General features: G+C 32.6%; 2 protein-coding genes and 1 long non-coding RNA gene across 5 annotated transcripts; 1 reads left to right on the top strand and 2 right to left on the bottom strand.

Moving 5' to 3' along the window:
• The first annotated feature begins 5,053 nt into the window (after window positions 1–5,053).
• Window positions 5,054–8,668, top strand: LOC133671685 (root phototropism protein 3-like). 2 transcript variants are annotated; one of them, XM_062092510.1, is made up of 4 exons: window positions 5,054–5,593; window positions 5,819–5,888; window positions 6,023–7,306; window positions 7,954–8,668. In XM_062092510.1, exons 1-4 carry the CDS (start codon window positions 5,481–5,483, stop codon window positions 8,503–8,505), a joined length of 2,019 nt encoding a protein of 672 aa, XP_061948494.1. In that variant the 5' UTR covers window positions 5,054–5,480; the 3' UTR covers window positions 8,506–8,668. The 2 variants fall into 2 exon arrangements, with proteins under 2 accessions (XP_061948494.1, XP_061948495.1); XM_062092511.1 differs by having other exon boundaries at window positions 5,455–5,593; window positions 5,859–5,888.
• Window positions 8,669–12,824: 4,156 nt separating this feature from the next.
• LOC133670455 (uncharacterized) lies at window positions 12,825–14,283 on the bottom strand. Its single transcript, XR_009834090.1, has 2 exons — window positions 13,609–14,283; window positions 12,825–13,464 (listed from the first exon to the last, which is right to left on the bottom strand). It is a non-coding gene; the product is annotated as an uncharacterized LOC133670455 (long non-coding RNA).
• Window positions 14,284–22,946: 8,663 nt separating this feature from the next.
• On the bottom strand, window positions 22,947–27,062 carry LOC133670556 (transcription factor bHLH143-like). Of its 2 annotated transcripts, XM_062091069.1 has the most exons (4): window positions 26,875–27,061; window positions 25,422–26,054; window positions 25,070–25,227; window positions 22,947–24,970 (listed from the first exon to the last, which is right to left on the bottom strand). In XM_062091069.1, exon 4 carries the CDS (start codon window positions 24,951–24,953, stop codon window positions 23,847–23,849), a length of 1,107 nt encoding a protein of 368 aa, XP_061947053.1. In that variant the 5' UTR covers window positions 24,954–24,970; window positions 25,070–25,227; window positions 25,422–26,054; window positions 26,875–27,061; the 3' UTR covers window positions 22,947–23,846. The 2 variants fall into 2 exon arrangements, with proteins under 2 accessions (XP_061947053.1, XP_061947054.1); XM_062091070.1 differs by lacking the exon at window positions 25,070–25,227 and having other exon boundaries at window positions 22,947–24,944; window positions 26,875–27,062.

Genomic DNA, 27,062 nt, shown 5'->3' with positions numbered 1-27,062 from the left:
AACTTAATTTTTTTTTTAATTTCATTCTTGAATATTAGGTTGTTTGGAAATTAGACTTCATACTTATCCTCAATTTATTTTCTATGAAGTTATCTTAGTTTTATAAATTTAATTTTTTTTCTCGATTTCAACCTTTAAAATTGGATTTTTTTTTAAATGAAGCTTTTAAATTTTTTATTTCTTTTTTATGAAGTTATATTGGTCTCGTAATCTAAGTTGTAGGTTTAACATATTAGTCCGAGTTGACTTGAATTATTATTATTTTTATTTATTTTATTTTTTAATATTAGATTGGTTGAAAATTTCCGGATTAACTTAGAAGGAAGGGTAAGAGAATTTTCAAGGTTGATTTTGTTTTACATCATTCCCGCTCTATTTTGAATTAAAAATTATTTTACTCTTGTTTATTCTTCCATTTCAACTTTAAACCACAAATATATGTTATTTAATTTAAAATTAATTTAATTTATATTTAGGTCTATCATTATCAATAATTTTTTTGAACCCTGTCAAACATTCTTAAAAATTTATTTTTAATATTTTTTTATACTCTTAACACTTCACCCTTAAATCTTATTCTCTTTACATTTTTTCTTCAATTTGATTTTTACTTCATACCAAACACAACCTAAAATGCATCAATTCAGAAGAAATTGGCTAATTTAAACACCTCGGGTTCACTTTGAGTTTTTCATTACACAATGCATGTAAGACCAAAAGGTTAAGATTAGCTAAGCCAAAGAAAAATCTGAAAATTTATATAAAAACAAAAATTCATTTAAGATTTTAAATTGGTAAGGCATAAAAAATAATTTTATTTAAGATTAATTAATCCCACACACCTCATTAATCAAATTAAAAAAAAATGAAAATTCATAAAATATTTAGACAATGGGAAAGTTCATAAAATATTTAGAGAGTATTTCTGAGTGCATAGAAATTCATTTTAAAAATAATAATAGTAACAATAATAATCCAACTAGTGCACACAAATTATGCATATCAAAGTTCATAAAATGCTTGTCCCACCTTATTCAATGTTAAAATAGTTGTTTTTTAAAATTTTTTAATTTAAAAATATATTAAAAATATATTTTTTAATTTTTTTAACATCAATAAATTAAAATAATTAAAAAATATAAAAGAATCAATTATTTTAAAAAAACCGTTTTAGAACACAATTACGAAGAGTCCTTCTTCCAAGAATTCCTGCCATGTCTTTAATTGCAGCTTCAACATTTATGAGGTTAGCGTAATATAACTTGTGTGGGATCCACAAAAGCTCAAGTCTAAAATGAAAGAAGATGTGAATGTGTCAAATCTATACCATATAAAAATTTTACGGATCAACATTATTATTCTGAAAAAAAAAATTAACATATTTTTTTAAAAATAATCTAAAAAAATAGTCTTGGGATATACTAGATGATTGCCCGTGGTATAGTCTTGCGATATACTAGATGATTGACCGTGATAATTTACAAGTCAAGTGAAATTTTTCTTGAACGTAAAAAAAAAAATTTAGATATTGTTATTTTTTTTATAATAAAAAAAAAATAATTGTGTTATAATTTACTTGATATAACTCGGTTGACTTTACTAGTCAAAAACTAACCCATATAACATATAAAAACAAATTTTGACTAAACAAAATTTCAAGATGATATCTTTTTTGAATTTTAAAATAATAACATATGGATTGACCTTGGATAACCTGGGTTAACGTGTCAAATTCATGACCCGGGTTATGAGATTATAATAACCCTATAGAAAGCAAATCAAAATAAATTATTAAACCTAATTTCAAATCAATTCAATATTGAATGATGAAATTATATAAAAAAAATCAATTAAAAATGGACCTAAAAAATGATATGGGTTAATATGTCAAACTTACAACCTGGGTCATAAGACCGAGATAACCTCATGAAAAACAAATCGAAACAAATTACAAATTTCAATCCCGATCCAGGCCAATACTGAAGGATGAGATTAAAAAAAATCAATTAAAAAAGAACATAAAAAACAACCTAAACCAATTCACCAAACCCATAACCCGGGTCATCATCAAACTGAGATAACTTTATATAAAAATTATAAAAATATAACATGATTTAACCCAGGTTAACTTGTCAAATCTGCTACTTTGGTCTTCAGATTAAGATAACCATATGGACAGAAAGTCAAAACAAATTTTAAAACTTGATTATCAGTCGTCCATGCCGGACCTAATATTGAACAAAGAAAATTATAAAAATTTAAATAAAAAAATAACATAAAAAATAAGCCAAGTTAACCCGAGTTAATCATTAAGCATTATTACCGAGTTATGAGACCATGCTAACCTAATGAAAAAAAAATCAAAACAAATCATGAAACCTAATTCTCAATTAAACACAATATTAATTGATGAATTTGGGAAAAAAGAGTCAACTAAAAAGAAAAGGAAAAAATGAGTCAATTAGATTAACCCGCGACTCGGGTCATAAGACAACCAATGTTGAAGGACTCGTGACCCAGTTAATGAGACCAATATAATATTTTAGAAAGAAAAAAAACCCGACCTGATTTAACCAGGATTAAAATGTCAAAACTCATTACTTTGATTTTAAGACCAAGATATTCTTATAAAAAAAAATCAAAATAGATTATAAAACTCAATTTTCAACCGATCAAATATTGAATGATAAAATTAAAAAAAAATCAATTAAATAAAAGATACAAAAAACAACTCGAGTTAACTCGGGTTAATCCATTAAGTATTATTCTCATGTCATGAGATCAAGATAATCTAAAGAAAAGTAAACAAAACAAATCATGAAGTTTAATTCTCAATCAAATCAATATTAAATGATGAAATTGAAAGAAAAAACTAATTAAAAATAGAAAAAAAACTGAGTCAACTGGGTTAACCCATTAAACTAGATTAACATGTTAAACTTGGTATCCGTGTCACGAAAGTATGATAACTAAATAAAAAAATCTAATATTAAAAAAAGAATAAACAAAAAAAATTAATTAAAAAAAAAACAAAGCAAAATACTATTTTAATAAATAGTGCTTTGTAAATAGAGATACAGTAAAATCCCCTCCTTTTTTTTATAGTTAATATATTCTTTTATCTTAATGCTATGATTTTATACCTTTAAAGAACTTTATTTCCTCTAAAGTAAAGAACGTGTTTCTTGTTTTTCCATTAATATTAAAATTTAAAACTAAATTAAATCTTCATATTGAATCTCTTAATTTCCATGTAAAAAACCTATTTTCGATCAAACTGCAAAATTAAGTGGGCATAATTCAATATGAAATTTTTTTTTGCTGTAAAACTAGAAAAAAAAAAAGAATATAGAAAAGAAGATACACATAGGTCCATATAAACAAACACTCACAGAAAAAGGAGAAAAATAAATAGTGGAAGGTAGGGCCAGGATCAAACAGGAAGAATATATGGAGTCATTTTGTCTTCGCTTGTTTTTTAAATTATATTTTGTGTGAAAAAATATAATATTATTATTTTTTAAATATTTTTTCATTAATTTTTACGTGGTAATGTCAATAATAATAATAAAATATAAACACACTGGACATTAACTCTAAGGATAGCTCAATTGATCAAATCTGTAATATAAAAAAAATTTTAGAAAATTTTTACGTGGTAATGTCAATAATATTTTTTCATTAATTTCAGGATGCGAGAGCCTGTAGAATTAATGAAGATACATACAATTTAACACGAATACCCATATTAATTAAACAAAAAACAAAAAAAAAACTTGTTATTAATCCTGCTAGCCAGTATGGGAGACAAGCTTATTATTTCTTGCTGCCAGTACTGCAAGAAAAACACATCGAAATAATGGACCTACCATTTATGCCACAGAAGATTGAAATTTGATCTCCCTTTTGTATGCCTGTACATGTTCATGTCTGGACACTCAAATCTATCTAAATTTACTATTTGAGGTATTTTCATGGGATTGGGAAGGAGCCAAAATCATTAAAAGTAATTGTTCATCCCCCCACAAATATATAGTTCTTGCTGCCTCAAAATTAGCCTTTCATTCTCTCTTGTCCACTCAGGAAATGAGATTGTTTTTTTGTGATAAACTGATTTTACTCTCTCATTTTAGATTTAGTTTATGTATTTTTAATTTTAGATTTCACCTTCTTCTTCGTATATTAAATCATTAAAAAAGGTGAGAAATTCTAAAAAAAAATAAAAAAGATCATTCTTCGATTAAATAAATATTGAAGAATAAAATTGAATATACATGACCTTAAAAAAACTAAGCAAACTCGAACGAATCTTTTAAATCTAGGTTAATCTTCCAGATTTGCAATTCGTGAAATTTTAAGCCCGAGTTCGTTTAAGAAACTCAATCTCAACCAACTTAATGTTGAATGATGAAATTGAAAATAAAAATCACTTGAAAAAAAGTAAAAATAATAATAATCAAATCTAATAAAAAAATCAAAGGAGAATGAAATCGTAAAAAATATAATTTTAAAAATTATCTTAAATAAAACAATATGTTTTTTAAATACTTTTTTATTTGAAAATATATAAAAATAATTTTTTAAAATTTATTTTTGATATCAATACATTAAAAAAAACTAAAAATACCTAAAAAATCTAATTTAAAACACGGATTTTTTTTTTAAAAAAGCATTTTATCACTGCAAAAACAAATAGTTTAAAAAATAGCACGACAACTCCTATCAAGAGAGACCCACGTAATGGGCTTTATCAAATTCAATTAAAAGAAAAGGACTTTTCCCATATGTCTAGTCTCATTGACTTGGAAAATTGATCTAAATTGACTGGAATTAACGATGAATTATGTGATTAGCGTGAACTAGGAGGAAACCATTCACTTGCTAATCAACTTTTTGCTGAAAAATATGCTTTGAATACAGGGGAAGTGAAGGCTTTTAGTTGAGGTGTTTACAGGCGATTGGGAAGGAGCCAAAATCATTAAGAGTGACGGTCCCCCCTCCATAAATATACGTAAAAATCAACTTCTCATTCTCCCTTGTCCACACAGGAATGATTGTCTGTTTTGGGATTGTGTAATAAATAGTAGCAGAAAATTATGATTGAAAAAGAAAACACAAAGAGAAAATAAATCATAAAAAGCATGATATGAAAGATTAGAAGCTGAATCTCTCTGTCTTTTATGCACACAGCTAGGTAGAAAAGTGTCCAAGAAAATCCAAGACAGGACTCGTTCAAAATGATCCAAAAACAGTGCTCAAATCCATGCCCATTACTTCACAGCCTGTAATATAAAAGATAATCCCAAGCACCCCATGTGGGATTCTTCTCCTTTTCTTGTTCATCAACTCCCTGTGCTTCACTTGTTGTTTTGCCTGCTTTTCCTACTCGTTTTCTCTGCTTTAACTCTGATTTAGAAGAGCCCTTTTGCCGAGAAAATCCCTGCTCGGGCTTTCTTGGATTTTCTTGGCCCAGCATCATCATGTGGGACTCTGAGAGTGAATCTGTTACTGGTAGAGATTATGAAAATGGAATCCTTTCCTCAAGCAAGCATGGTGTCAAGAATGATGGATTTGAGCTAAGAGATCACTCGTGGTATGTATGTGAAAGATGGTAACTTTAGTAAGGTTTCATGCTCTATAAACTGTGAAATTCTTCAACCTTTCCTTGGTTGCTTTTCTTTTTCTATGGCATGTCTATAGTATCATGACAAAGTTTGAGCATGGATAAGAGTTTGAAACGGTTCTTCTTCAGCCAATAGTTTAGCTTGTTTTGTACTTGAACTTCTGAAAACTTAGATGGGATGTGATTAATATGCAGGTATGTTGCGACTGATATTCCAAGTGATTTTCTAGTTCAGGTTGGAGATGTAAATTTCCACTTGCATAAGGTACTTATTCTCCTCCCGTGATGCTTGAATTTCACTCCGTTTAAGCTTTTAAATTTCAGAATTCAACAACTAACAGATAGTTTTTAAGAATTGTGTTTACTAACCCTCCTTTGTTATTTCTTTTTCCGTGAAAGTATCCATTGCTTTCAAGAAGTGGAAAGATGAATAGACTAATATATGAATCGCGTGACCTGGGCCTCAACAAGGTGGCATTGGATGATCTTCCGGGTGGACCAGAGGCCTTTGAGCTTGCAGCAAAATTCTGCTATGGCATAGCCGTTGATCTAACAGCTGCCAATATCTCTGGCCTAAGATGTGCTGCAGAGTACCTTGAAATGACAGAGGACTTGGAAGAAGGCAATCTTACTTTCAAGACCGAAGCATTTCTCAGTTATGTGGTGCTATCCTCGTGGAGAGATTCTATAGTGGTATTGAAAAGTTGTGAGAAGCTCTCACCATGGGCAGAGAATCTTCAGATTGTTCGAAGATGTAGTGAGTCCATCGCTTGGAAGGCTTGCGCAAATCCTAAAGGAATAAGGTGGGCATACACCGGAAAACCCCCTAAAGTTTCTAGTCCAAAATGGAATGAGATGAAGGATTCAAGTCCTAGTAGAAACTCGCAAGTTCCGCCTGATTGGTGGTTTGAAGATGTTTCAATCCTTAGGATTGATCACTTTGTTAGAGTCATTACTGCAATCAAGGTAAAGGGGATGAGGTTTGAATTGATTGGAGCTGCTATAATGCATTACACAGGAAAGTGGCTTCCAGGTTTGATTAAAGATGGGGGAAGTTCTATAGATGAAGCAAGCAATAGCAGCAATAGTAGTGGTGGCAGTAGTTGGAAAGGTGGACTCCATATGGTTGTGGCAGTTTCTAAAGATGACACCCCAACAGCTGAAACCAAAGATCAACGGATGATCGTCGAGAGCCTGATCAGCATAATTCCACCACAGAAGGATAGTGTCTCTTGCAGCTTCCTTCTTCGCCTGCTGAGAATGGCAAACATGTTGAAAGTGGCACCTGCTCTGGTAACTGAATTGGAGAAGCGCGTAGGAATGCAGTTCGAACAGGCTACATTGGCAGATCTTCTAATTCCCTCTTACAATAAAAATGAAACTTCGTATGATGTGGATCTGGTTCAGAGACTTCTCGAGCATTTTCTGGTTCAAGAGCAGATAGAAAGTTCAAGTCCTGCCACGCAATCATTTTCTGACAAACATATGTACGACGGAGCTCAAAGGGGTGCCAATCCAAGTGCCAAGATCAGAGTAGCAAGGCTTGTTGACAGTTATCTTACAGAGGTGTCCAGAGATAGAAACCTTTCGCTAACAAAATTCCAGGTGCTGGCAGAAGCTTTGCCTGATTCTGCAAGGACCTGCGACGATGGACTATATAGAGCAATTGATTCCTATCTTAAGGTAATTCCATACTTTCCCTTTTTATTATTTCAGCATTTATTTTTATCACTCTGCAAGAATGATGCTGCATACAAATTTGAGCCTTATGTACTAGTTCTAAACCTTACGCTGTAACATTTAAAGTATAATAACTTGAAATAGAGAGTGCTTACCAGAGTTCTAGACACAGAACCAGGTTGTGCACCTGTTGATAAGTAGGCATATCAATGCATAAATGCAGACATAGAGGATATGATAATTGGAAATAAATTATAAATCTGAAAAATTCATACCTGCGGGTCAAAAAGGAAGAAGACATATCATCATATATAATGCCCCCCTTGTAAAACCATGACCACAGGCAGACATTTCTTTCCATCATTATCAGAAATAGCTCATCAGGATAGTGAAAGGAGTAACAATGTAACAAATGTATATATAATCTTGAAGGAGCAAATAGTGAGCTGTTTCTAATTAAGAAACTAATATGTGATTAGGAAGGAGTAGAAATGTAAGCCTAGTTGTTGCTCGAAGAAAGCTTGGAAGGAAAGAAATGATATTGTAGGTAGTCTGGAAATCATTTTGAGGATGTTCAAGTATTCCATACTTCTGCAATATTATCTGAACGAATGCCCACATTAAGCAATTTCTGTATTATTACTCAACAGGCTCATCCAACACTGTCTGAGCATGAAAGGAAGCGCCTCTGTCGTGTGATGGACTGTCAAAAACTCTCAATTGATGCCTGTATGCATGCTGCTCAAAATGAAAGACTACCACTTAGAGTTGTAGTCCAAGTACTCTTTTCTGAACAGGTTAAAATAAGCAATGCATTAGCAAACAATTCCCTGAAAGAAACTGGTGAAACTCAGTACCAACCTATGATATCAAACCGAAAATCTCTACTTGAAGGGACGCCACAATCATTCCAGGAAGGATGGGCAGCAGCCAAGAAGGACATTAACTCACTCAAGTTTGAACTCGAAACCGTCAAGGCTAAATATCATGAGCTCCAAAATGACATGGACATTTTGCAGAGACGGTTTGATAAATTGACAAATAAGAAACAGGCGTCAGCATGGACCACAGGGTGGAAGAAACTAAGCAAATTCACCAAGATGACAACTTTGGAAAACCATGATATCGATCCTCAGGTTGCTACAGCTCCTGGAGAACATACTAGTAACACAACTAGAAGGTGGAGAAATTCTATTTCCTAAAAGGTGATATAGTTCATTTTGATTCTGTATTCCTATTGTTTACTTTTATTTTCCTTCTACTTCTTTGTTTCTTTGGAAGTGCAGGGTTTTCGTTCTTTCTATTTTTATTCAATTTCAGATATTACCTTAAGAAAACTAGTACAAGTCCAATTTGTTACCAAAATCTGCTTTTGTGTCATCAATGAGTTTGTTAATTCTCCATTAAAGTGTACTTAGTTTTCGAAGGAAGACTCCTGATTGCGATACACTTGGTGAACTGCGTAGTGTCACTACATTTATGTACCTCCCCCAACTCCAAAGAGATCAAACTTAGGGAAAACCACAATAAAAGTGAAAGAACATAAAATGATTTTTGGATGGACACTGAAAGAACATGATGAGACATTTCCTTTGATCACCATAAAAAAAGTGGGCAGCATAGTTTTTTGATGCATCATATTTGTGCCTGTAGAAATCAAGCATTTCACCAGCAAGATAGCAAAGAACAAGATTTTGATGCTGTTAATTACAAGATGAATGATATCATCTGCTAAAATTTGTGTTCCATAATTAGAAATTTCCTGAAAAGATGATTTTGGATGCCAAGTGCTAACCACCAAACATGGCCCTCTGATGTACTGGACTGGCATCTGCCAGAGACCATGCTATGAATGTACTTGCAGGGAAAATTTATAGCATCCAAAAGAAGGGAATCTTCTAAAGATTCTCTATTGGAAGGAGTTGCTCCAAGGTTCCTAGAATGGCCATGATAAAAGGACATGAACTTAACCCACACTGGTATGGTTTCCAACGTTCTGTGGTTCAACTGCAAAGGATTTGAACTGCTGATTATAAAGCATGTTCTTAGTTAGTGTCTTTGATTGAAAGGCCCTATGTTTCCACATGAAATCCTGAAGTATGAAAGAGGCAACGAGTGGTGATAATAGAATTCACAATTGTGATTCTATGGGTCCACAGCTCCAAGCTGATATAGATTATATTGGAAACAGTAAGAAACAAACACAAAAAGACAATCCATGCTTTAAATCATATTTCAATGAAAAAGGTGTAACTGATGTAAAATGTCGAGGCAAGAGACTGCAAATGACAGAATTCAAGTATCAGACAAACCTAGATACGGAAGATCATTCGCTCTCCGCACTCACCTAACAGGTGTGAACAGTGCTATTGACATTGATATCCATAGGCAAATAATGGCAGGCATCTCTGAGATATGGTCCTGAAGAGTTGCCTTCAACTTCCAATTCAGAATTGTTTATGGGCGGAAAGCAGTAGGTCCCATGGTACCTTAATCATGTAGGAAGAGTGACAGTGATTAATGATGGTGTTACATTATTTTCAACACAGGAGCAAATATGTTGCTGATCTTGGACATTGTAGGCACTGATTACCATTATTCCATCTATTATGACAAATCCTCGAATAAACCCAGGTGATATATAGCCCACCAAAACTTTCAATCATTGTTGAAACTATGTAGATGCAGAGTGACAATCTCAGAAATTAAGAGTGCAGAATCAAGTAGCAAATTGACAGGAAGAATATATAAAACCTCTAGTATTTCTTCAGGAGACTCATTACAAATAATCAGTTAAATAAGAAATCAGCTCAAGCATACAAAATCCTTTCCAGCAATCCAGGTTGTTCTATTTCTATCCTTAATTCAGATGCCAACATTTACTTTCAGAAGAAGCTGAAGGCAGTGATACCTTGAAAGTGCCTTTAACAGAATAACTGGGAGACAAGATTACGTGCCCTAGTGTGACCATTTACCGAAGCAATTGCTTTTCAAGTGGCACCACTCGCTAGCTATGTGACAACATCACCAGCATGGAATTGTTACCACAGAATTGTTTAGTCACCATCTACTGAACAAATGGTCTAAACAGAAGGATGGATGATATGCACTGCCAGAGAATTCAGTATCGTACAAAGGCACCAAGCCGCCAATCATAGCTAAACAGTAGAATAGATGTTATAGGTAAGATACTAGAAGGTGTAAAGGTTCTAAGAAAGGATGAGAAATTCAAACCTGCCCCAGATAGTGGAGATGGCTGTACTTCTTTTGGCTATCAATGTATCTGGGCCTGTTGGTCAGAAAGAACAGTTCAACTTTTTGACAGAGGACTATCTCAATCTCACAGCAGCACAGCCCACATGTTCCACGGGTATTGACCACAGAAAATCAAGGCGATTAATCATCTGAAACGCAAGCAAATCAATAAACGTAGCAAGTTGTTTGAAATATTCGCTCATTTCAACATGGAAATATCCATGCAAGTCCATAGAAAGAAATCATCATCAATGAAAAACACTGTGGCTACTATCTTTCAGGATCAACAACACTGTAGCTACTATCTTTCTGTAACCGACATGGATATCTTGGTAATGAATTCTGTAAGCTGATATTCTTCTCGGGTTATCAGTCCACGGGCGAAGTAGTTAATAAAAACTGTAATTCTTGACAAGAAGGAATTTAGCCTGATGTACTTTCTCATGCTTTGCAGAAGGAGGGGGTTGGATATTAGGGTCTCAGTCCATCTCAAGAATCCTAAAAAGAAAATGAAATTCCCTGAATCTTATTGCATTTCACTGTGATATTTGCTTCAAGAATCTACACAAAACAGCTCTGATTTTTAGCCTCCTATTTGAAATCTCTACTGATTCTACAGGACACTGTACTGTTCTCTTGACCATTCTCTGCCATGCCCCATATAGCTTACGAGGTAACCAACACAGATTTAATATTTTAACAATCTGAAGTTCAAATGCCACAGCATTCAAATATCTGCAAAAGATTTTGGTTTGGTTACAAAGGAGAGGTTCGAGCCAGAGACCTCTGAAGGGAGAGGGGGGTATATATGGATGCTGATTGAGCTACAAGCTCATAGGACACGCATAAACTAATCAATAACACAAGTAAAAAGCCATCAGTTTGTGCTTAAAAGAACAATAATTCATCTCTTTGAACACTGAAAATTTGCTTAAATCTTTTCAATGAATGTATTTAGCTTCAGACTGCACTATATTGTCACCGAAGTGGAACCCAGTAGCAGACTTGACAGAATTTCTCGACCCTCCTCATGCAAGCAAAATGTCAATAGGAGGAGACATAAAACTCAAGGTGGGGGGGGCAGCTTGAAGTGCTTGTCAAGGAGACAAAACTGGGTGCTCTTACTGTATAACATGAAGCACTTGCATGAACTGTTCTAATCCACTCTATAGGAAAAGAGCACCATTGTCTTGCAATTGGGGCACCTCGAGCATGGAATCTTTGCCACTCAACTTTTTCTTAGCATATATAGCAAAATACGACAAATTGTTGCAGAAGGAGGATTTATTATACCAAAATAATTTTAATTGGACAATACAATCAAACTGGTTGAAGTAATTAATAAATTAAGAATTGATTAGTTTGGTTAAAATCATATAACAGCTTCTTCCACCAAAAAATATGATATGAAATATATATATATATATATATATATATATATATATATATATATCATACTTTTTATTTTGAAAATTTTATGCGAGTATACATATATTTATAATCTTTACTCTCTATCAAGTTAATCTAAAATATTATCATTTTAATATTTTTATATACCATAAAATACGGTTTAATTCATAACCCAACTCAAAATTCATGTTAAAAGTTAGGCGGATTAATGCAAAACATTATAATTTTAATTTATTTTTAAAATGAAATAATGTTGTATTGAAAAAAAAAAAAAGTCTTAGCTTGATTTTAATTAGGTCATGTTTTAACATGGTTTGACATGCAATACTACCTAAACAAGGTTTTAATTCATGGATCACTAATTTGAGTTTAATAGCACTTATTTATATATTATTTAATATATAATTTAAATTGAAAATTAAAACTATATAAAGATCTTTGACAATGATGATAAAATAAGAGTGCAATTATAATTTTAAAATTTAAATTGACATATCAAGTCGATTCGAGACTAATTTAAGATCTAAACTAATTTGAGTTGAAAAAAACTTAGCTAGCCTATTTTATTATAAAATTATGAGTTTAATGCGTAACATATGTTAAAAATAGAAATTATTTATGAAAAAGGCAACTTATCCCTCTTTTTTGTTCATTGTGATGGTCCAATTAATCTCTTATGTTTTTCAAGAAAAAAAAAGCAGAGTATTTAGAGTTCTTTTGTCCTTGCATAAAATTATATTCATCAACTTAAATTCAACAATTCAAGTTTAACAACACAAATGCATCATCTTTATAGAGGAATTGACAGTGTTAGGGAAGACGAAGTACACAAGGAACCCACCTTGCAAGCACAAAATGATCTAAATAGAGTTCATAAGATGAGAAGGGGAAATAATTATTTAGAGTTAACCAACAACATGTGATCATTTTCAAGGACTACTGGAATAATCATGCCATGAACATCCATATAACTTGGAGGAGATCCATGAACATCCATATAACTATTATAGGTTCTTTCACTGGTAAACCAGTGTATCATGTCACCGTGAGGTTCTTCAGCACTCCCGGCAGCTGTTTCATCCTCAACATTGTAACGAACTGTCCATCCATGGCTGACGCCAGGGAGTATTTTGACATGGCTATCAAATTGCAAAATATAGAAATCAGGTTTGATGCGTTGTGAGCATGAAATTTAGAGCCTCAACAGCAAGGGAAGCAGGAGAGTCCTCTTCAGCTTTTTCGTCGCGGCGTGACATAGAAAGATCAAAGAGACTTTAATCCAAAATGCTAAATCATATTTTCCAAGTCATGAGGTGAAAAGAGTTACAAAAAAAACATTATCTCCTTAAACCATAGAACCTCTATGGGACAATCATCAATCTTGGGACTGAGGACCCATCACCTGAGATTTTGCAGATATTCTTTCAATTGTTCTGGTGGGGAAGCACGGTCAATTTCAGCTCCCAGAAAAGCAACTGGAATCTTCACCTCTGAAACTGTATAGCATGTCAATTGCAGTGCACAAATACTTAGCACTCCCTAATTATCCTGAACTATTTTCAAGAGAAGGAAGGTGAAACTAGACACAACAGTCACGATTAAGAAGCAACAAAGGGAAGATTGAAAAGTGGGAATCTTACCGTTAAATTCTTCTCTGTCTTAGATTTGAGCTTGTTCCAACTTGAGCAAGTTCGTGGCTATGGGGGAGAATGACTCACCTCCCCAGCAAGAACCTGCAGCACCAATGGAATTCATGCCTTTACTTCTTAGAGCAGCAATTACTAATTTCGCATCTTCATGTCCTTTGTCCTCCAGATGTAAGAAGACTGTCACTTAGTCTTTTTCTCCAACTCATGGATTTCACTTCTATGACATCCCACAAATGGTGATGTCCATTGCTCTAGAAACTCACCGTGGCTATCAAAATCAGGCTTGCTTAGATCAACTGGATCACCATATAAAAAATCAGTAACCACCACAAAGAATCCAGCAGCTGCGACTTTGCTGCGAGCTTCCTTTCCAGGAAGAACAACGAAATTACATAAATATTTTGATGAGATCAGTGATAATTGTTAATATTGATTAAGCTAAGAACTGTCTATATCAGGGCAAGTATTCTTGCTATGTCATCGTTTTCTTTTCCCCATTTTGAATTGAATCTTAAAAATGGTCAAGGATTTCCTCCTTTTCCTTTTTCAACATTATTATTTTGTTTGATGATTATTCTCTGTTAAACAACAAAGTCAAGAGCCAATGGAGATTAACTAGCTTCACTATAGCTAGCACAAGAGAGAATTCTATCAGCTTTCCAGACCCTAACACCATCGTCTAAGTTCATCATACAATGAAACTGCGAAAATCTAATGGACCATACCTCAAATTTGGAGCTTCATAACTTGGAAAAGATGTTTGATGATAAAAAGCCGATCAAATACTAACTTTGTAAATAACCACAACCTACAAGTACATCAAATAGAAAACCACTAATTTGTAAATAACTCAAGATATGTTATAGAGGATTAGTCGAGATATACATAAATTAGCCTAGATATCTATAATTACAAAAAAAACCACTAATTTTGTTACCCACGCTCTACTATAGGTAAAATATTTTTATTTTTTATATAAAAATATATATATACAAGTGTTTTAATGTATTTTTATAATTAAAAAAAATAAGTACAAAACAAAAGTTTTATACATACATATAATCATGAAAACCCAAAAGGTAAATGTAAATCAAGATATTTAATCTCGCAAGACGGGATATTTACCCGATCATGTTTGCTAATTTTTGTTAATTAAAACATTTTTTTATTTAATCAAACGATAATAGAAATAGACAAACATATTAAATTGATTGACTAAAATAAAAAGGAAAAAAGAAATAATATGTAAGGCTACGCATATTGGAAATATTATCTAAAAATAAATATTTTTTATTTTAAAAAATATAGTTCATCTATACAAAAAACAATCATAGATAAATCATAAAAAATATCTTCAAAAATTAAATGCATAACAAAAAAATCATCATCGTCATTTTAAAAAGGCTCTCTAAACAAAATTAAAGAAAGAAGGGGTATTAATGTAAATATAATTAAGTTTTAAAAAAATTAATTGAAATAAAAAAAATTAAAAAAAAAGTCAGACGTTGCTAGGCATAGCAAGCCAGGTCAGCCCACTTGGCCCATTTCATCAAGGCCTAAGCACAGGTCTATTGGGGCAGGCCCGCATATCTGGGCTCTTTTTTTAATTGTACCTAGGGCGGACAACATGTTGTACGCCCCAATTTTTTTTGAGAAAAAAATAGATGACGTGTCGTTTTTTTCCCTGATCAATGTGGTGGCTGAAAAATTAAGGTTTATGTTATTTTAACCCAAAAATCTATTTTTCAACCTATTTTTAATTCAAAACACCTCAGAAATCATGATAAACCTATCAATGGACATAAAAAAAACCACCTAAAAAATTGAACTCGACCTGAAACCCAAAATCCAATCAAGCTCATATGTGTTTTTACATTAACTTTTAAGGTATAAAAACACCTAATATGAACTACCCTCATCAAATGAAATAATTTGACATAAATATCGTTCATTTTAATAGCCTAAATCAGTACTAATAACATGTTTCTTTTTCTACCATCAGAATCTATCGATTTCTCTCTCTTATCTCAACTAAAGACCAAAAATAAATAAAAATTAAACTTTTGTACCAAAATAAAATTAAAAAAAATTGAAGGACTGAAATTATATAATTTTCGTGATTTTTTATGTTGGAATATCAAAGTGCATCTTTTTCTAGACTTATGACATATTATCTATGTTTGTTGTGTTTTTTATTTTAGTCCCTCCTCTTTGAGAATCAAAAAAAAATTGAGAATCAAATGAAAAAAAAAAACAAAATTTTGCACGTTTCATTTACTGTAAAATATAAGAAAATAAACAGTAAAAAAATGCACAGTTAAAAACCCACATCAATTAGATTATAGGTAATCTCAAAACCAAACCTAGCACAAGCCATTATGGAAATCAATAAATTGAAAAGGGAAAAAAAATCTTGATGGACTCTTACCAAGAACATCAGAAATGAGAAGGATGGCAAGGTTGGAATCTGAAGGGCCAGTAACACAGGTTTCCAGGCCACCAGTTTCTTGGACTGTCCCTTCTCCATAACCTGGGGCCAGGTCTGGCGGATTCTCTCTAAACGCTGAGAGCTTGACATGGTTTGACTATGATCGACTGCTATACTAACAGGCTTCAGACCTGGAAATGAGTGAGGCACTGTTCTTGCAATGAGACAGTACAAGGTTGAATCTCGTGATGTAACTAGGTGAGTTTTTGGAAAGAAACTACAGTTTTCATTTGTCTGAGAAGGCAAGCTGTTAGAGGCCATCCCTGTTAGGTTGTGAGTCATAATTATTAATTGTTAATTGTGATTCAATAGTTTTTTTTCCTTAAAAAAAGTATAATATAAACTAGGTGATTTAATTTACAAAAACACATAATATTAACTCTCATTATCAAATAGAACAATTTGATATAAATATCTTTTATTTTAGTGGTTTAAATCAGTACCAACAATATATTTCTTTCTCTACACTGAAATCTAGCAATCTCTCTCTCTTTCCTTTCTCAATCAAGAACCAAAAATAACAAAAATAAATTTTTATATCTAAATAGAATTGAAAAACTTTTGAGGGACTGAAATTGTATAATTTTCATGATTTTTTAAGTTGGAGAACTAAAATGTATTTTTTTCGAAACTCATGACAAGTTGCATTGCACCGAACATACCTAGTCTACCTTTCATCACTGGTAAACAACTTCTCTTGAATTATATTCTCTCAAGCTAACTACCTTTTTCATTAATGGTTATCACTTTCCTAACATGACTATCCTTTTCAATAATGACTTACTTTAAAACACAAACTTATTCATCAATATCAAGCGTGTCAAATTAATTAATGACTCAACTTTATAGGAAAACAAATATTTCTCATCATTTCTCTCTCTTTACTACGTGTAAGCTTAGGTGACCTCAAGTATTTGTAAATATCACATGTCACCAAATAAAAAAAAAGATATATTCAAGCTCGTTTGACTTTATTATTCTCATATTTTATGTACAACATTGTTCTTCTTGCTACACTTTCTTTTTTGGCATACAAATTTTTCAATCTTATATTTACTAATTTAAATATTGAAGAGTTCTTTATTCTAATAAAAAAACTCATTTTACATGTCAGTCACCAGCTCATAATATAACTATAAAAAGTCCAGATGTTATTTGAAGTTTTTCACAACTTCATTAGGTTTGAATTTTTTATATATATACATCGAGGGAAGAAAATGAGTGCCAACAGTATATTATAAACTAGGTGATTTAATTTACAAAAACACATAATATTAACTCTCTTTATCAAATAGAATAATTTGATATAAATATCTTCTATTTTGGTAGTCTAAATCAGTGCTAACAATATATTTCTCTTTCTTTCGCTGAAATCTAAAGATCTCTCTCTTTCCTCTCTCAATCAATAACAAAAAATAATAAAAATAAACTTTTGTATCTAAATAGAATTGGAAAAATTTCGAGGAACTAAAATTGTATAATTTTCATGATTTTTTAAGTTAAAGGATCAAAATATATTTTTTTTTTGAAACTTGTGACAAATTGCATTTAACCAAACCCCTATACCTAGTCCACATTTCATAGCCAGTAAACAACTTCTCTTGAATTATATTCTCTCAAGCTAGCTATCTTTTTCATTAATGACTATCACTTTCTTAACATGACCATCCTTTTCAATGATGACTTATTTTCAAACACAAATTTATCTATCAATATCAAGCGTGCCAAATCAATTAATGACTCAACTTTATAGGAAAACAAATATTTCTCATCATTTCTCTTTCGTTACTACGTGTAAGCTTAGGTGACCCCAAGTATTTATAAATATCACGTCACCAAATAAAAAGAAAGGTATATTCAAGCTCGTTTGACTTTATTATTCTTTATTATTCTTGTATTTTATGTACAACATTGTTCTTCTTGCCACACTTTCTTTCTTCACACACAAATTTTACAATCTTATATTTACTAATTTAAGTATTGAAGAGTTTTTTATTCTAATAAAAAACCTATTTTACAGGTCAGTCACCAGCTCATAATATAACTATAGAAAGTTCAGATGTTATTTAAAGCTTTTCACAACTTCATTAGGTTTGAATTTTTTATATATATGCATCAAGGGAAGAAAATGAGTAAAAAGAGCAAGAACATATGTTTTTTCTTATTACTATTACTAAGATGAGAATTTGGAAAATGAAAATGATCTTTTGGAGAAAGTTTAATGGAAACTTAGTTCTATGCAAATGGCTTTTCATGAAAAAAAAATCCCATGTTAATTGGTATCATTATATACATAACTATCTACCACCACAATTGATGTTGCCTTGTTACAATTAAATTAAGTTTTTTAGGCATTAAAAATATTTTTTGAACAACTCATAAATTAATTGAAATAAAAAAAAATAAAATTATAGAAGATCTTGAAAATAAATTTTTATATATTTTAGTATATTCAAATAAATTTAATAATTTAATAAAAAGAAGGTATATTTTTTTTAGTAAAAATTAGTTAATATTTACGCCCTACACTATATTCCAAAATAGTTTTGAATGCAAGAGAAGAAGGAATTAACATTATAGACGTGTGTTTTTCATATCATATAATATGTTAAACAAGGAATAGAAAGATGATGCATGTGGTTAATACAATAAATGAAAAAAATATTAAATGATAAATAAAAAAAATCATGAAAGCTAATTAAAGACTAAAGTGGGAAAGCAATTTTTTTTCAATAAGGAGTAAAAGATGGATATAAATGCAAATATTGTACCTCTAATATCCACCTTTTATTCTATGTATTTTCATTATTTATCTTGGAGATTCATTACGATTATTAAGTACATATAATTTTCATTTTTATAAATTCATAGTAAAAATGCAACTACTTTAAACTAATTTAATAAAATAATTAAAAATAGATTACAAAAATTTCTTGGAGGTATATAAAATTATAGAAACCATTAAAAAAATTTACTTTTTTAGAAAATAGTTAAACTAGATAGTTTAGAAAAATAAAAGAGATGATATTAATTAAAAATTAAATTAAAAAAACTAATAAAAAAATCAGACTCTATGATCAAAACCTATTTTTATACGATTCTACAGTAGTTAAAATAAATATTCATAGCGATTGCAATGATTTATATTTTCAAATAAAAAAATAATTTTTATTTTTTTATAAATTACAATAGTAATCTACCGTGTTTGGTTTTTTTTTTTAAAATTTATATTTTGATCCCTCAATTTTTTTCCTTTAACATTGCAATAGTCTGGGTTTGGACTTCTTGGGTTGTTTTATCTCCCTATAAATAAAGATCTTTGAGGTGTTGAGGAAATATTTTGTTGCTCATTTTATGCTCAATTTACAAATTAAAATTTATATTTATTAATTTAGAGCAATTAAGAGTTAGGAGATCGAATTTGAGGCTTTGAAAACTTTTTAGCACCTTTAATTTTATCCCATTAGGGACTAGTTTGCTTGGGTAAGACAAATATTTATGTTTGTTTTTTTAATTTTGGTTATTTTTTTCTTTAAATTATATTTTTTTTCTTCGAACTAACTTAATAGTTTATTCTTATTGCCTAGATACAAGGGTCTCGCAGTATCTAGGAAAAGTTTTGATACTCAGTTTGTCAAAATATATTTAAATTATATTGATAAATAGCAATTAGGGCTTAAGTGCCCAATTTGATTATGAAATAAAAATATGGGGAACTAAAGCTAACGTGCAAGGTTAAAAGGATAATGCGTGCATTTCAAGTGCTAGAGAGTAAAGGAGGTCGCAATGCTCTGATAGAGCATCCAGCATTTTCTATAGCCAAACCTAGCCTTAAAACGTATTTGAAAATGCGGCTGCGGCTGTGTTTTTAAAAAATTTTAATTTTTTTTTGTTAAAATTTAATATAGTTTGTACGTTTTGATGTGCTGATGTCAAAAATAATTTTAAAAAAATAAAAAAATATCATTGACATGTATTTTGGCACAAAAAATTATTTGAAAAGCACCCACAATCACACTGTCATACACGCTCTTACACAGTGACAATCAATGCGTCTTGGAGTACTCTCCGTGGTGAAGTGACACTTATATGTGAATTCCTAACAACCTTTTTTCTTCTTCTGTTTTTTTTCTCTTCCAAATTTGTACTATTCTTATAAAATTCCAAAGTTTACTTCTCATTTTATTATCATTTTAAATTTCATCATTATTTTTTTTATTGTTAAATTTTTATTATGGATCTTTTCTAAAATTTAAAATTATTTTTAATTTGATCCTTCAATAAAAAATTACAGTTTATCTTTTAATTTTATTTTTCAAATTTGATTTTCATTCGTTTAATTTTTGTTTTTACTTTTTGTTCCTTTTATGAAATTGAGTCTTCTTTTCAAATGCATTCTTCAATCCAAAAATGTCAAATATCCTTTTTATTTGTTTTCATTTCTAACATGCTTCTTGTTGTTTTAATCGCCACTAATTCTAGGATTTTCTATCACGACTCGAGGTAATTAAGCATGCCCTCATTAATAAATCTGAAATAAAGCACTAAGTTTTACTTAAAAGTTTAATCATTTTGATGTAATTTGAGTTATCTAAACAGAGGAATTAGTTTCCCAAAACAAAAGGTGAAATCACCCTTAAGTTCAAGTTATGGTAAAAGTATCACTTGAGGTAGTGGTTTAGCAAAAGAATGGATTTGTTATTTGGGTTTAATTTTTTTTTTTTGTATATAATTGTCACCCCGCAATGTTTTACTTATCAATTAGGTTTGTAGAGTGTTTAATGAACTCAAAAATTAATTGGAATAAAATTAATCGGGATTATAGAGTGTTTAATGAACTCAAAAATTAATTGGAATAAAATTAATCGGGATATGTGTAAATTAAATCGAATATCCGGTTATAAAAAAAAAATGGTAAAAGTACTTCCTCCCGAGCCCTAACGTCTACCTCCTTAATTGGATGCTTAGATTGCTGGCCGAACTCACTGTAAAGGCAACAGAAATTGAATGTCCTTTGCCTAAATTAATCCCACAAAGGACTTTGATCGCTTGACACTGACACCTCTTCTACAACCTGAACCACACAATGCAGACAGCATCGAGCATGCGCTAGGCATAGCTAGCTGTAGGCAAAGGACCAAACCCTACGTGAAGGACTATCTGCATCTACATGATGCATGATTTGAGGTAGGAAGTGGCTACAAGTTCAATGGATTGCTGGGATAATTGACTGATATTGTTTCTGCTAGCATGCATCTGGCCTGTTTAGGTGTTTTCAGCTGCTAAGCTTTTGCAACAGAGATGGAGTTGAGAGTGGACTTCTGTCACATTCTTGAAGTTATAGCCTTCTTGTGCCTAGAGGCCCTAGCTAGACCAGAGTGCGTTCTCTTCCTTTGTCTCTCAAAAGATAGTGCTGCTCTTCTTCGATCCTAATGCAGCACTCGACATGAACCAATTGCGTACGTGAGTTGAGGCTGGACAGCTACACTCTCCTCTCCATGAAGATATAAATAAATAAATATATATATATATATATATTTGGTGGAAGGGACAACTTCCTGTGGGAGATTTTGATCCTCCACCTTCACAACACAACTCCATTAGAGCTAGGTTAGGCAAAGTGAATACTTCCAAAACTTTCACATGGTTTATATTTATACTAGCTACTTCATCCGTGTTCGGCTATGATTCTCACATTTTTTTTTTTTTGGATATAGAAGTTTTTTTAACATAAAATTCTAAATAAATCAAAAAATTTATACAAAAATTTAATTAAATAACTTAATAGACATTTGTGTAAATAAACAAAAAAAATGTTAACAATAACTAAAAACAAAATTATAAAAGTTCGAAGATAATTATAGAACATGATATTTGACCTGTATGAAAAATTTAGCTTGATATATTCACTAAATTTATTTATTAAATTAAATAACAATAGAAATAGATGGAGAAACTTTAAGGATGATTAAAAAAAAAAACCAAATTACCAGTCATTCCCATCTTTTCTTCAAAGAACAGAAGTGTAATTTAACCGTCGCAGTGAATAGTCTTAGGTGTCCGCGTGCATACTGATTTCTACAGACGCTATTTATTGTTTCTGTTAATATCCTGGTCCGCGACGCTTTCTTCATCCGAGTTAGCATCGTTTCAAGGAACTGGGAATCGTTTACACACTCCATCAATAAAGTTAAAGAAGAAGAAAGTTAGAAAAACTACTCACTGGTTCAAGACCCGCATGTGGTCCATGATCATCCGACTGACCTTATCCCAACAAATCCTCCAAAATGGAGGTCTAGAAAGTGCTGAGGCGATCGGGAAAGAACAGGAGAGAAAAAGGAGGGGGAAATATCATACATCTGAGCACACTCCTCTATCATTGAAGGAATAAAAACAAATTTGCAGCAGGTGGGAGAGAGTTACAGGGCATGGGGGTCAAGAGGGTAATGAAACAGGTTATGATGTGATGACACTGCTCCTTCCGATTTATCATTCTAGTACTTGCATACAATTATTCACCATCCATGCCAGTTTAGATTTTTCTTTTTGATCAAGAATCTTTCTTTCATGTACTACACGGGTTATCATGCAAGGTAACAACGACAAAACAAGAAAGCATAAAAAATTCCCATTTCTTCTTTCCATTCCTTGCAAGAGTATGGCGAGTGGTGAGCCAGCTTTTCTCTTTTAACATGGTGTCCAGTCACGTTTCAACAAATTTTAGCTGCTATCATAAGTGCATATTATTGCAGTGGCAGTGCAAAGCCATAGACGTTTGTCCATGAAATCAACTTCATGATCCACCAGTCCCCACACTACTCATCAGCCACAGCTCACAAGATCACACAACAACAGAATCTTATTCACTTTATCCATTACAGACACATAAAAACCTTAGATACATAGGACAACAGGAACAACACCACAACAGCAAAGATAAACACACTCAGCTCTGGCACTCCACTACTACTACGAACACACCTCCACACTCTTAAGTATTAATGCAGATGAACCTGACAAACCCATCTTAGGGACTTCACAGCACAGCTATGGTCACATGTCTCGATACTGTGCGGGTACCAGAGCAAGCCAGGGTAGAATGAGTGAAAACAAACAAGCCTTTATTGAGATCATCTGATCAAAGAGCGGACCCCAACAATAGGAGTTTTCTCTCACACCAGGAGTTTTCTTTGAACTACTTTTTAATAGGAGTTTGATGCCGGCATGATTTGTGTGGGGGTAAAGAGACAGAGACAAGAGCAATGAAATCAAAGAAAAAGAGAAGGGTGGATAGTGGGACCCGAATTACCTAACGCGCATGCACTAAATCCATGGGGGTTCTCAACACTGAAGAAAAGGAAGTCTTCATTTACAGCACAGCCCACCTCTACAACCAACCCATGCGTTCAAGTCCTTTGTGACTTTTGTTAACCTTTAATCCACAATAAGGCTAAAAGATAATCATTTATGGTCAACAAACAAACGCAATTTTTCTTCACCTTTGCGAGCAAAACAGCCATATCATCCCACCACTACTCTCCTTTTATTGGCCCATTATATACAAGCTGTTGGGGAACAAAAGTAGGAAAAGGAGTCCCCACATGAGAAAAGCTAATATAGTGATTTCAAACCCATCAATCATTCAAACCAAGAATTCTTGAGTTTCTACCTCCTTCATCCTTCCTTCCTTCCTTCCTTTCACTTTTTAGCTAACATGATAACATGGAAGGAGGAAAAACACTTAGAGGTAGCTCACTCCTAGAGTTTTGGCCTTGTGCTTCAAAGACTTCAAGTAATCTATAGCTTCATCAAGGACCAACAATGGTTCTTTATCCTTTGCACCAGGGATTATGCTCTCCAGAATTTTCAACGTTGCACGAATCTTGTCCTTTCTAAATTGCTTGCTGCTCAAAATGGAAATCATTTCCCCATCTTGGCTTTGCCGTTTAGCATAGTTCGATTCCATATCATCGTCGTATCCATGAAATCTTTCCACTTTTACTGAACTAGCAGTGTCTGCTAGTGATGATTTTTTGTACCCGCCATCGATCAATTTCTGCCGTTTGTTTGGGCCATCAGAACTAGTACCTTCCTCCTCTATTATTGTCTCTGCCTGTTCTTGTGTCCCGTGACTTTTAATCAGAATGGGAGAGTGACCAGTACTCCTTACCTCATCGTCGTCACTATCATCACCATCATCATCACTGCCACCACCATTTTCATCATAATAGTCATCATCTGAGTATAGCAGGGCATTAATTTCTTCAGTGTCCTCATGCATCTCACTTTCTTCACTAGTAAAGTGATTCTCGTCTGATACTTCAGGCAACTTCATTAGCTTTGTCTGGTCCATTTTTGCAGCATATTCGTTGTGGTCAAAATAACCCGGAATTGGCTTTGCATCAGCTGCAGTTGGTTTTGGGACAGGAGGGCCAAAGGAACTATAGATCAACCTTTGTTCATTACCAGACTGATCGAAAACAAGGAACCTTCTCTGGCATCCAGGGATTGGATTTCGCACACCCTCCCTACCAAACCCATAAGAAAACACAGACAAATTTTCTCTGACATATGGATTTGTAGCGAGAAGAAAATTCTGGAAGTTAGAGGGTAAACACTGAGGCAACCCGTAGGCTTCATTGCCTTGTTGTGTCTTGAAATTTGGAATGCTTGAAACTGCCAGCCCTGGCATTGCCATATTTGCAGAAGTCATGCGCGTGCCAGGGTTCATACATTCTGGCAAACATTGTAGTTGCGCAGGATCCAATGATGTGGTCATGCAATGGAAATTTGGCAATTTCCGAGTAGAATGTGGTGGAGAAAGCCAAGAACCTTCAGCCTTAACCATCCAACCAAGAGAATTACCTGCCGGTGAAATTAGAAAAGACAAATAAATTAGTCTCTGGAGAAGAATCCGTTACCATTTTTAGCTCCAGACCCAGTTGTATGAAATCGCAAACATACCGAGAGTTATCCTTTGATCTGCAACGTGCAATTAATTTCTGCTTCTTTTAGGAATAAGAAAGAGAAAAGGAAAAACTACAAATTGCAGCTTGATAATATAACAAAAACGTGGAGTCAAACTACGTGACAGGTTTGAGCAAATGACGGAAGTATTCAGCCTGGAAAAAGCACAGAAACAAGGAATGAATTATTATCGTTACCAAACACTGAGCAAAAATAAATCCAAGGACTCTTGCAGACAAAATATATACGAAGTTAACTCTTTGACAAGCATACTTTCCTGGAACTGCCAATTAATTGCATCACGCAAACAGTTAGCTATTAAAAGAATCATTGAATGTTTTGTACTAACCTGGCAATCCTGTAATGGTCGATAGCATGCAATAACTCTAACTATAATTGTTGGTTTTCCAGCAATTCCATTCTCGTATTTCAGGGCCCGAAATCTTGTTTGACTTGCTGCTTGGCACACCATAACTTCTTTCGACCACTTAAAACTCAAACTATCCAGATGTAGGTTACAACACAAAACAATTACCTAATAATACAAAGCAGGACAAAGGAAAGCTTGTTACAAAGATCTAAGATGTGCTGGACTTGGAATGACAGCAAAAGGAGCAAGAGAAGTTTCAGAGACAGAAAACTTGAATTGGAAAAAAACAGAACGAGGATCAGACAGAAAGAGACACTAAGGAAAGTTAAATTGTTTTCTAGTTATCTTGTCAGATAATCCTATAAATGTCACAATAAGAAATGAAAAAGTGATTCAATCCCATTAACAATTTTTGTGAAGAATGACAAGGCAAGAGTCTAAAAATTCAAGTTCACTAGAAAAGTGATTTACAGAATAACCCTGCAATACAAGTTCAAGCGCATGACTTTGCGGAACACGTCAACTGGTGGACTCAACCAAGGCATATTGTTTTCCTTCAGTTCAATAGTGAGTAATACTCAGATATCTACTCTTTATATATGGCCAGATTTCCTGCAAAGGGTAAAATTAAAAGAAAAAAATGAGCTAGACGGTAGATGATACAATCGCGATAGAAATGCATTGAGATGATAAAACCATATGAAGTAAAAACATGTGGAACTGACTCGTAAAAATTCTATACAAATTTAAACCTTCGCAATCAAATTTGATGTCACCATGAAACTACAGCTAAATAACTGCGCTTCATAAACTCCCCTCGACAACACCAAGAAACACAAGATTTAATCATCATATTCTGCTTTCTTGTTCTACCATTTTCGACCAACTTAAGATCCCATAAAGATAACAACGATGACAAAAACAAGCCGGAGAAACTGAACTTCCAGCTTTTCTTTACAAAACCAAAGAGGCATGCACATGAACATGATTGAAGTCTTTCAATGTTCAAGATACCAGACGAACAAAATCCTAAAATTGGCATCTATCACGACATCCTATCTTCCCACCAAGCAAAAGCAACCAAGAAAATCATAACTCAGATAAATATTGACGCAAGTTAAATTCAACCACTCTATCTCTTTTCTCCTCGCTATCAATTAATCTCAACAAGAGAGCAAGCTAATCCAAGTTCTCTCCTGAATCAACCAAACCCCATGTCGTAAAATCTGGAATTTTTTACATAAAATAAATCAAAAGCACCAAACAGAAAAACAAAAACCCATCAAGAAAAAATGAAGATAAAACCGAAAAAAAAGCTGAAAAAATGACAAATTAAACAACAATCCAACAAACATATCAAGCAAAAAAAGAACACAGCAAGAGAAAGAACCCAGAAAGAGAAAATTAAGAAATCTATAGTTGAATCACTTACAGTGAAAAATATAGTATCGGTAGGATCTTTGCTTGCTCAGATCCAAATGCACAAAGAGTTGAGTTGACTCAAAAGGAAATCTTAAAAACACTGAAAGATTACAGAGAGAGAGAGAGAGAGAGGGAGAGATAGAGGGAACAGTAAAAAGTGGAAGTACAAGAAGAAGGTTATGTCTAAAGAATTAAGCG

This window comes from Populus nigra, chromosome 13 (genome assembly GCF_951802175.1).
Source record: "Populus nigra chromosome 13, ddPopNigr1.1, whole genome shotgun sequence".
Lineage (NCBI taxonomy): Eukaryota > Viridiplantae > Streptophyta > Magnoliopsida > Malpighiales > Salicaceae > Populus > Populus nigra.
This window is presented reverse-complemented; position numbering and strand designations above follow the sequence as displayed.